The sequence below is a fragment of the Crocuta crocuta genome, unplaced genomic scaffold (assembly GCF_008692635.1).
Source record: "Crocuta crocuta isolate KB4526 unplaced genomic scaffold, BGI_CrCroc_1.0 scaffold216, whole genome shotgun sequence".
NCBI classification, from domain to species: Eukaryota; Metazoa; Chordata; class Mammalia; order Carnivora; family Hyaenidae; genus Crocuta; species Crocuta crocuta.
In genome coordinates this window covers 7,723,761-7,735,526 of record NW_027531504.1, presented here as the reverse complement: position 1 = coordinate 7,735,526, position 11,766 = coordinate 7,723,761, and the positions used below count along the sequence as shown (strand labels likewise).

The window sequence follows — 11,766 nt, the reverse complement described above, 5'->3', positions numbered from 1 at the left end:
ATTCTAAAAAAAACTTTTTTTGAGAGAGAGGGAAAGTGTGTGAGAACACAAATGTGAGCCAAGGAGGGGCACAGGAAGAGAAAAGAGAAAACCTTAAGCAGTTTCCACACCCAGCACAGAGCTTGATGTGGGGCTCGATCTCACAACCATGAGATCACAAACTGAGCCAAAATCAAGAGTCAAATGCTGGGACAGATGAAATGTTTTAAAATTGATCATGCCAATGGTTACCCAACTCTGTAAATCCATTAAACACCAAATGGTACTTTTTAAATGGATAAATTGTACAGTTGGTGACTCATATTTCAACAAAGTTGTTAAAAACATGTAAAGAGCACAGATTATTTCATCGCAAGATTTACAACAATTACGCCTTTGACTTTAAGTCTCGAAGAGCTTCTATTAGGAGCATTCTTTTTTTTTTTTTAATGTTTTATTTATTTCTAGGAGAGAGAGAGAGAGAGACAGCGTGAACAGGGGAGGGTCAGAGAGAGAGGGAGTCACAGACTCTGAAACAGTCTCCAGGCTCTGAGCTGGGAGTCAGCACAGAGCCCCACGCGGGGCTCAAACCCACGAACCGCGGGATCATGACCTAAGCGAAAGTTGGACGCTTAACCGACTAAGCCACCCAGGCACCCCTATTAGGAGCATTCTTAATGAAACTACCTGAAGCACAAAATGAGCTCTTAATTCATCACCTCTTAATTCGTCTCATTGGCACCCCTATCTGAGAAAGAATTAAAAAACCTACCCACTCAAAAAAAAAAAGAGAGCGAGAGAGTCAAATGCTTAATCAACAGAGACACCCAGGCGCCCCTAATTCTAAATCTTGGAAGAATTAAAGTCATTTATGTCCAAGGAAACAATTAAGGACCCTCCAAGTAATCTGGGATTACCTACAGCATCAGTTTGAGGAGCCTTCTAGATTGGTTGTGAAGGTGAAGTCTGGAAGTGCAGTCTTCCAGGATCATCATCTGAGTGATCTGGAGGAAGAGCAGAGCCTTCTTTTATGGTTTCTATGTCAATAGAAACTTCAAGTCCATTTCCACCAATAGGGTCATCTCACTGCCTGTGTCACTTGAATTCAGGTTATACATATACTTAAATCTTAGTGTAATTTGAGGGCCTAATCTCTTGCCCAGGTCGTTTCACTATTTGATTTACTAATACATTCAATAAAGCTACTATTGCTTGAAACTATTCAGAATTCTTTTCACATTCTATCCATATGGGAGAGTCACATTGCTTATACTTAAGTGAAATCCAATTGGATTCTGCACCAATCTCTGGCTTTCCATTTACAATGCTAAACACATGCTAATGATACCTGTTCTGATATGGTACCAGTTATCTCCCCTTTGCTCTATTACCTTGTCCACCCTGCTCTCTGCCCAGGAAGTTGATCTGAATGTACTACCCTGCATGGAAGGGGTTCCTTGCCCTTTGGTTTGGAGGAGGATAGGGAGGTGAGAGTAATTATTAACCTGGGTTAGTTCTGGCAAGATCACCTTAGGCTGGCTATGCCCTTCGACAGATTACCCCTCTTCTCAAGGTAGCCAACTATAAAATATTCTGCCTTCTGGTCTGGAAGGAATAGCCAGTGCTACTAAACTTGGGTTATACCATTACTACCACTTCTTGTGATTCCACTCACACTTCTGTAAAGAATTCCTCTGTAAATAAACCTGTCTGGAATTATGTAAGTTAGAGTATGTCATTCTGTTTTCTGCTATGACCTTAAGTGATTTACCAACTTAAAGATAGAAATTATTGGGATGCCTGGGTCACTCAGTCAGTTTAGTGTGCAACTTCAGCTCAGTTCATGATCTCACAGCTCATGAATTTGAACTCCATGTCAGGGTCTGTGCTGACAGCTCAGAACCTGGAGCCTGCTTCAGATTCTGTGAGTCCCTCTCTCTCTCTGCCCCTCCCCCACTCATACTCTGTCTCTCTCTCAAAAATAAATATTAAAAAAAAATTTTAAGCTAGAAATTGTTATTGTTCATTTTAGACTAAATATATTTTTTCATTTTTAATTACATTCATTAGATTATTTCTGACAGTCAAGAGGGAAGGATTCTATTTTAATGCCTAAAAAATAAGTACTCTCCTTGGGCAAGATATTCACAAATATTTATTAAGCACCTGCAAGGTACAATTATTATTAACATTGATTGGGTGCTTATTACATGCCAGGTACTTTGTTAAGCATTTAACTTACCTTCTTTTGTTTAATCCATTCAACAATTCTATAAAGTAGATCATTATTATCCCTCTGTTATAAAAAGTAAACTAAGACCCCAAAATATTAAGAAAATAAATGTTTCCAAATAACAGAGTTAGGAAATAAGAAAATCGAGATTCTAATTTAGGCAGAGAGAGTCTCAGAATCCACTTATTAATCTCCACACTCTATTGTTTCCTTAACATTAAACTATACATATGAGGTACACAGATGAAAAATAAGATGGGCTTATATGCAGGAAGCCTAAGATCTTACAGGTAGAGAAGACACGAACGTAAAACTCACTTGGAGCGGGGCGCCTGGGTGGCTTAGTCGGTTAAGCGTCCGACTTTCGCTTAGGTCATGATCTCGCGGTTCGTGGGTTCGAGCCCCGCGTCGGGCTCTGTGCTGACTGCCAGCTCAGTGCCTGGAGCCTGTTTCAGTCTGTGACACCCTCTCTCTCTGGCCCTCCCCTGCTCACGCTGTCTCTCTCTCTCTCTCTCTCCTAGAAATAAATAAAACATTAAAAAAAATTAAAAAAAAAAACAAAACTCACTTGGAGCATTCACAAAAGAACTTTTGAAGGAAAAGTAGTTTATAACTCATGGTCTATATTGTACTTAGTATTATGTATTATGATGTATGTATTAGTATCATGAAGATCCTTAGTGTTTAATCAGTTCTAATTTACATATATTTTTTCCTTGAATTATTTATGATTTATTTCATTCTGTCATTTCAGTGAGGATTTGGTTCCACTAATAGTAAAAGAGGCTTAAAGTAACACGGGCTTAAACAAGATAAAAGTTTATTTCCCTCTTTTATAAAAACTCATAAGTAGGAAGCCCAAGAATTGGGAAATCTGGTCCACAAAATTATCAAAATCCCAGACTCTTTCCAGCTGACTGCTCCATCAATGCAAAGTCAAGACCCTTATCTTAGTGTTTTAAGATAGTGACCATAGCATCCACACTGCAGGAGAAAGGATGGAGTAAGGGGCAGAGAGAACCTGTCAGATTCTTTAAGGAAGACACAAAGCTGCTACAAGACCCATTTGCTTACATCTGATTGGCCACCTTTTAGTCACATGACCACACCTATGTTTGCAAGAGATGCTGGGAAATATGGAGTTTTAAATTCTGAGCAGGTAGGGGCACCTGGGTGGCTCAGTTGGTTAAGCGTCCAACTTTGGCTCAGGTCATGATTTCACAGTTCATGAGTTTGAGCCACACATTGGGCTCTGTGCTGACAGCTTTGAGCCTGGAGTCTGGAGACTGCTTTGGATTCTGTGTCTCCCTCTCTCTCTGCCCCTCCCCTGCTCATGTTCTGGCTCTCTCTCTCTCTCTCTGTCTCTCAAAAATAAACAAACATCAAAAAACAAGTAAATTCTGAGTAGTCAAAGATTATCGGTTCAATTAATATGGAGGAAAGGGAGAAATATCTATTGGAGAAAATCTCTAGCAATTTCTGTTATAAATTTCTCACTGTTTCTGGTGGGATCATTTATCATTATCATATTTAATAATTATGCAATTAAAGGTATATATTTTATCTAAAGAAGGCAAAGCAGGGGCACCTGGGTGGCTCAGTCAACTATTTGACTCTTGATTTCAGCTCAGGTCATGATCTCCCAGCTGTGAGATTATGCCCCGAGTTTGCCTCTGTGCTGGGCATGGAGCCTGCTTAAGATTCTCTCTTTCCTTCTCTCTGACCCTCCCCCACTCATTCTCTCTCTCAAAAAAAATGAATAAAAGATAAAAAATAAAAAAATAGGAGCACCTGTGTGGCCTAGTTGGTTAAGCAGCCAACTCTTGATTTCAGCTCAGGTCATGATCTCATGGTTCATGGTATCAGGCTCTGCATTGAGATTCTCTCTCTCTGCCCTTCCCTTGGTTGCATGCACTCTCTCTCAAAAAATAAATAAACATTAAAATAAATAAAAACTAAATGAATCTTTAAGAAGGCAAAGCAAATACTTCTTCAGAAGAACACCCAATGCTTACTAGGAAAACAGGGTCTTATTCTTTGGTTAACTACAGTTCAAACAGATGTAGTCTATAAATGTAGAAAGCTCCTTTTAAGTGCTGCCTATATTAGAAATATAAAACAGATCTGCCTTCGTCACCAGCCTCATTGTTTTTGTTTCACTCTATATTCTAGTCATATGGACCTTATTTTTGTTTCCTGAGAGACTCATACTGCTTCCTATTTTAGGGCTCTCATACAAGCTGTGCTTTTTGCCCTCTTGGTCTTCTTTACCTCTACCCTTCCTTCAGATTCCTATTTAAATTCATATCTGTAGGGGTGTCTTTCCCAACCTCAACAGACCACTTATATACTCCATGGCATTCTTTTCCTCCGAGACACTCAGCACAATTAATAAAATGATTAATTACATAATTATACACTCGATATATGCCACTTGATGCATACTCCATGAAGCCAGAAACTGTTGCTCTGGTGTCTGGTACATTAATAGGCACTTGGTAAATATGTGTTGAATGAATGAATGACGTAGAATAAATTTAAAATTTAAGAGTTGCATGAAAGCATCTAATAATGAAATAACTTTAAAATAAAAACTATATTGTAAGGATTTTTAATAATATAAATAAGTTCTAATGATGAAGGCTTGCAGTTTAAAATTGACACTATTTTTGGGTGCCTGGGTGGTTCAGTTGGTTGACTGTCAGTGACAGTCAGTGACTGACTCTTGATTTTGGTTCAGGTCATGATTCCAGGGCAGTGCTGAGCATGGAGCCTGTTGGAGATTCCTCTCTCCCTCTGCCCCTCCCCCATCTCTTGCACACGCATGCGTGCTCTCTCTTTCTCTCTATAAAATTAAAAAAAAAACACTATTTAGGCTATTCCTAGGAAAGATGTCATGATACATTGTTGTTTATATATAATGCATATGTCTAGAGTTTTACAAAAAGAAAATCTATGTGTGCCAGTTTTTGTGTATTTATACATATATATTAATAGGAATAAAAGAAAACCTAAATATTGTGTGTTTGTGTAAAAGACAGGGAGATTGAAGGAAAACCAGGCTGTCTGGTTCATACCTCAGCTCTGCTATTTATTGGCATAGGATCTGAGGACAGTACACATAATGTGTCCAATAAATGTTACCTATTATAATATAGATATAAGAACAGATTAAAAGTGACAGATTATATACCAAGGTGTTAGCAGTGATTATCTCTTGGGATTTGTTTTTTAAATCTGTATTAGCATTTTTAAAAAATATTTATTTATTTTTGAGAGAAAGAGAGAAAGCAAGTGGGGGAGGGCCAGAGAGAGAGAGAGAGATACATAGAATCTGAAGCAGGCTCCAGGCTCTGAGCTGTCAGCACAGAGCCCGAGGCAGGGTTCAAACCCACGAACCAGGAGATCATAACCCAAGCAGAAGTCAGATGCTTAACCAGCTAAGCCACGCAGGTGCCTCTGTATTAGTATTTTTTTTTAATGTACATTTTCTATTTGGAAATGATAACCGCACGAGTTCACACAGCGGTCAAGCTCATGGGCGCTGAATCAGTAGTTCCCAGCTTAAATCTCAGTTCCGCCATTTGTACCTTGCATGACTCTGAACAAGGTATTTAACTTCTCTGTACTTCTGTAACTTCATTTGCACAATGACAGTCATAATAATTATACTCATCTCCTGGGACTATCAGAAAGAAGAGAAGAAAAAAACACGTAAAGTGTTTGAAGAATAACATCTGTCACATACTTAGTGCTCAAAACTGTAGCCAATTTTATGTAATAAAATAAATAAAAGGTTTTAGAAAGATTATCCCTAGTAGTTTGGCAGTTAGATTGCTCTGGAATCTTTGATCTCTGATTTATATAAAAAGGGACTTTATTCTGTGAAGTTAGAGAAGAAATAAGGTAATCCCCTTTTCAGCCGAAGCCATTTGAAGCCAGCTCCAAAGTTGTCCAATTTTGTGTTTCATCATTTTACTAGTATAAATTTAAACTGCTTTTATGTAGGCCAATGGTGTTTCAAGTTTGTTTCTTGGGGAATTATAGTTTTAAATTTGCTGGCACCAAACTCTAAAGTTATGAAACACTTCATGACATGCCTCTCTTTGCTACTCACACACCACAGTCTCTTGGTTTTTATACTGCCTCTCTCCTTGCCACTTCTGAGAGGCCCTTGCTGTCCATCCTCCTCCACGTGACCTCTAAATGTTGGAATTCCCTGGGTCAGATTCCAGGGCCTTTTTCTTTTATTCCTACACTCTTTTGTTGTATGCACTCAACATTCCCATGTCTAGCAGTGAATCAAATCTGCATCTAGCCGAACGTCTATTCTTCGGACCGTCTGCGTCATTTTACGTCTCTGTTACATCTGTTTCCATCTCAGAGGGATCTCAAACGCAACAACTCCCATGTGGAGTTATTCACTTCCACCCTCACTAGACTCCAGAACCTGCTCCTCGTTGAGTCTCCCCTACCTCGGGAAGCACACCACTTTCAAGCTAGTTGTCCAAGTGTCTCCTGAGGTGTCTTTCCTCTTCCTCAACTCCCACATTCAATCACTCCATCAGCGGTTCAGTCATCATTTCTACTTTCAACAGATATCTGGACTCTCTGCCCTTCTCTCCGTCTCATTTTTGCCACCCTCATCACGCCATTGCTCCTCACAAGCACAGCCAGAGTAATATTTTAAAAAAGTATATTGTAGGGGCACCTGGATGGCTCAGTGGTTAGGCATCTGATTTAGGCTCAGGTCATGATCTCATGGTTTGTGAGTTCAAGCCCTGTGTCAGACTCTGTGCTCAGAGCCTGGAGCTTGCTTTAGAATCTGTGTCTCCCTCTATCTCTGCCCCTCTTACCCTCACTCTCTGTCTCTCTGTCTCTCTCTCTCAAAAATAAATAAATATTAAAAAAAATTTTTAACATATATTGTATCATGTCTCTTCTTTTGCATTAGAACCCTTCAGTGATTCCCTACTGCATTTAGAATAACATCTACACATATGGCCTCGATTCTAATTCCATGTTATCACTACCAGCACCTACAAAGCCCAACATGATCTGGCTCTTATTCACCTCATGTCCCACCACTCTCCTCCACACCATACTCCAGCTATTTCTTTAAAAAAAATTTTTTTTAAAAATTTTTTATTAAAAAACATGTTTTTAATGTTTACTTATTTTTGAGAGACAGGGAGAGACAGAATATGAGCAGGGGAGGGGCAGAGAGAGACACACACACAGAATCTGAAGCAGGCTCCAGGCTCTGAGCTGTCAGCACAGAGCCTGATGCGGGGCTCCAACCCGCGAACCGGAAGATCATGACCTGAGCCAAAGTTGGATGCTCAACCAACTGAGCCACCCAGGCGCCCCTGTTTATTTATTTTTGAGAGACAGAGAGACAGACTGTGAGCAGGAGAGGGGCAGAGAGAGAGGGAGACACAGAATCTGAAGCAGGCTCCAGGCTCTGAGCTGTCAGCACAGAGCCCAACACAGGGCTTGAACCCACACACTGTGAGATCATGACCTGAGCCGAAGTCGGACGCTTAACCAACTGAGCCACCCAGGCGCCCCTTTACTGCAGTTATTTCTATACCCTTTAGATTTTTAAGTTGTTCCCTTAGCCTAGAACTGTCTCTACTCTCTTTTCCATGCACATGGTTGGTTTCTTTCCTGGTCTCAACTTTGTCAGTTTTTCCTGGCCCCACTAAGTCCCCTTGTTAGTCAGTGGTCCCCACTCAACTCACAGTCATCAAGACGTGTCCTCTGGGGTCATCATTGATCCATCCCTCTTCTGCTTTGCTTAGCAAATGTTTAACAAGTCCAGTTGATTGTTCATTCAAATCTGTTCTCCTTCTGTCTCTTCCTACAGCATAGTCCAGAAATACATTACAGGGCAGCTTTGAAAGATGGACACGATTAGATAGGACAGAGATGGGTCCTCAGTGTGGGCTCTACAGGAACAAAGATTAGTAGCAGAATGAGCTTGGTATTCTGTGAAAAATAAGGAGACACCAAAGCAGCAGCATGCATTTATTTTTCTTTCCTGTGAACTTATGTTCACTTATCTTCAATGTTAATCACTCTGGACTATGGCCCTTAACTTTTTGAGGAGTTTATTGCCCCCTTTGAATACATGATTAGAAGTTATGAATTCTTTACAGAAAAATGTACCTTAATACAAAATTTTGCAAATCATTTGGAAAAGGAATTCCCAGGCTAAACTGCTGCTTTAGCAGTCAGTCATCTACTATTTGGGATACCCACAGTGTTATTTGTTTCGTTTATTCAACAAATGTTGGAGGCCTACAATGGGGCGAAGAGCAGTTGTAGATGTTGGATTTGTATATGGTGTAGAACATGGTAGATACTTGTTCTTGCCTTCATGGAGCTTGCATTCTATCATGAGAGACAGACATTAAACAAGGAAAAAAATGATAAAGTGTTATATAATGGTAAGTGTTATAAGGAAAAATAAAGGAGGGCAATGGGATACGGGTAGATGAGGCTCTTTTAATGATGTGTTTCTCTGCGAGATATGTGGACAAGATAAAGTAAGGCAGTGGTCATGAGAAGAGGTGAGAGAAAAACATTACTGGCAATGAGGGCAGAAAGTGCAAAGGCCCAGGGGCCTTCTTCTCCGCATTAAAATATAAGGTACCGTCCAGGATTCTGCACGTTTTCTTCCTCCCGTAATGAATAGCCAGCACAATTCTCAGAACACAGTGCGGGGTTTTCGGGTGCAAGGGCCTCCCCACTTCCCCATTTCAAACGACAAATCCAACCCCACCGGCCTTCAGCCCTCTCTGAAATACCACTCCCCCCAGGAAACCTTAACTCATCCACCTAGGAGCTATCTCGAGCTCCAAAATTTGTATAAACTTTAAAAAAAAATAGTCCTTGTTTCCTTCTAAGGATGAGTGCGTAAGGCACTGATTTTGTTTTTTAGGGGTGTAATACCGCTGAAGTTGAGGCAAACCGGGGCAACTAAACGCGGGAGCCTGCTGGGTGGACCCAGGCGCTTGTGCGGAAATCCCGAGTTCTTCCAGCGGAGACTACATTTCCCAGACTGCCCTGCGGGCCAGGGAGGTGCGTGAAGCGGTGTCTCCTAGGACCCGGATTGAGGTAAGATGGCGGGCCCGCGGTGAGCGGCTGTCAGGTAAACTGCTGCCTTCTCCTCCAGTCAAGGAATTTCTAGAAGCTAGGCAGGCCCAGAAGCCTTATGGGGAGATGTTGAGGTCCCCTGCCTGTCGTTCGCGGTAGGATGAACTTGGTATCCCCAGTCGCGGTCAGTCCTGCAGAAGGGTTGGCATATGGCCGTGTGCTTGTGGGGCTTCGCTTGTTCCTGGGTGGGTCAGTGGGGGACCCCTGCAGTGCCGGTCTTTTGGATCTGTCCCTGGGTCCTAGTCCCGGTGCTCTCCGTAGCCTGTTCCTGAGACCGCGTGTCCTCCGAGGCTCTCAGCAGCTTTTGCTTCGGGGTTTGAAGTCTGGGCCAAGAAATTTACTATCTGAACTGGAGTGAGTAATGTAACTTCCAGCTGGGTGTGCTTGCTCCGGATTGGGGGGACCCAATGTTCCCCCCAGATATTTTGTTCCTTGGTTTGTGGTCAGAAAACATGGGATTGTGTTCCATCCAACCTACCTATAAAGCAGCGGTACAAGTGGGCAGGTAAATCGTTTGACCTCCGTGACCCTTGGTTCTCAGTGTATAAAATGAAGATGCCTACTTCACAGACTTGTGATAGAGCATAGAATGTTTAGGGAAACGGGTTGTAAGCTGTAAAAAAAAAAGTGTATAAACTCGTGAAAAGCAATGCACATGTACGGACCGTGCAAGGAATCGCCCTGCAGAGTTTAGTCCCGCTTATAAGACTGTGCGGCCTGTGTCCCGATTCCATATAATCACTGTTGGGGGAAGGGAACCAACAGTTATCAGGCCGATTAAAAATAAGGGATGTAGCAATGGTGAGAAGTCATTTACTTACAAAAGCCGTGGAGGATGTGGTTGTTTTCCCTATTTTACACTGGAAGAAACAAAGGGTCCAAAGTTTCCACGTGAGCGACTTTAAAGTTCTTGTAAGCAAATCATTTGAATTTTGTGCTTTAGTTTCTTCATGAATGAAAATAAAGATACCTGTAAAGTAAAATGGTACTGAAAGCAGCTCCGAAAGGGAAAAACCTTGTGTATAGAGAAGAGGGTGAAATTTTACTTGGGACTTTAGAGAGGTTATATGTCTTCCTCTAAATCAGTATTTAATGGGCCAACGATAGGACTTGTTTAATATTTAATCGGAAACAATCCTACTTCAAGTGATGTAGTAAGATCGTGTGTATAGCACCTGAGAGGCTGCATACAGACACTTTAATATTGAGGGAGGACGCTTTGTGTAGCATGTGTGAGTGACTGTTTCTAAGGGGAGTTAAGCATTTGCTGAATGCTCACTAAATGGAAAGAACTACACTAGGTGCTGAGAAGTTTGCATTTAAGAAAAATAGTAATTGACATCAGTCCAAGGTTGTAGGTCTTATATATTCTGGTGGTGGTCTTTGTCCTGTATCACATGGAAATTGAAAGTTGTTTAAAAGTTTTTCTTGTGACGGTATAGTTCTAGGTAGTGGTTCCTATCTTGTTCTTACAGTGTTCAATATATTGTACCCCTTTAATTTACCATAGGTAGCACTAATTTTTCTTTATCTCTTATGCAGGGATGAAAATAGGTATGCCTGGAAGCAGATTTTAAAAGCAGTTTCTCTTCAGATCATCTTTCACACCACCTGATAAGCATCTTGAATCATCATGGTGTTAGCAGCAGTAAAATGGGTGATATCAAACAGAACTCTCTGGAAACCTTTCTTTCCGATTCAAAGTGAGATTTTTTTTAATGTTTAAAAGTTAAAAAATGTTCAAATGTTATAGAAATCCTGTTCACTGTAGAAAATATAAAGTGTTTAGGTATTAATCCCCCCAAAAAAGTGTTTAGTTATTGTAAATGCCTCTTAATAGCAGGAATGTTTGCAATAATGGAAAAGGGGAGAAAGTCTAAATATCTGTCAAAGGGGGATAGATAAATTATGGCATCTCTTTACTATGAATATACAGCCGTTACCAACATGAAAAGATCTCTAAATAGGAGGGGTAAAAGTATGTCACAGAACAGTATCTATTGTATGATCCCATTTGTGCATTTTAATGATGATCTACCATATACGTGTGTATGTGTATGTATAAATATAGAGTAAAAGATGTGGACCAAAAAAATTATCTGTGTAGATCACTACTGGGATTCAGCTGAGGGCAAGTGAGGGATTGACAAAGAGGAACTGTCTCTGGTTTGAATCACTTAAATTTACTGTGTTTTCACACATTACTTTTTTTAGTAGTTCTTAAGATTAAGCAAATACAGGGCAAATTTACAGTTTCACCTTATAAAAATCATTGCTAATATTTTGGATTTCAGTTTGTTTTTTCTATGTACTTAGCCATTTAAAAAATATATTTATATATAATATAAAAGTATTTTATATTTTATAATACAGAAAATGTTTATAACATATAT

The 11,766-nt window shown here is 40.4% G+C and overlaps 1 protein-coding gene across 7 annotated transcripts in view; it reads left to right on the top strand.

The window, feature by feature from the left end:
- Positions 1–9,277: 9,277 nt before the first annotated feature.
- The window catches only part of MRPL42 (mitochondrial ribosomal protein L42), a 44,658-nt gene continuing 42,169 nt past the window's right edge, over positions 9,278–11,766 (top strand). For 3 of the 7 annotated variants that reach the window (XM_077772242.1, XM_077772243.1, XM_077772237.1), the window contains exons 1-2: positions 9,327–9,368; positions 10,916–11,076. In XM_077772242.1, coding sequence (XP_077628368.1) covers positions 11,007–11,076 — 70 coding nt within the window. In that variant the 5' untranslated portion in view covers positions 9,327–9,368; positions 10,916–11,006. Of the gene's footprint in view, positions 9,369–9,408; positions 9,498–9,631; positions 9,879–10,915; positions 11,077–11,766 lie in introns of those variants that run through there. The other 4 variants (XM_077772239.1, XM_077772238.1, XM_077772241.1 and 1 more) reach the window with 4 other exon arrangements.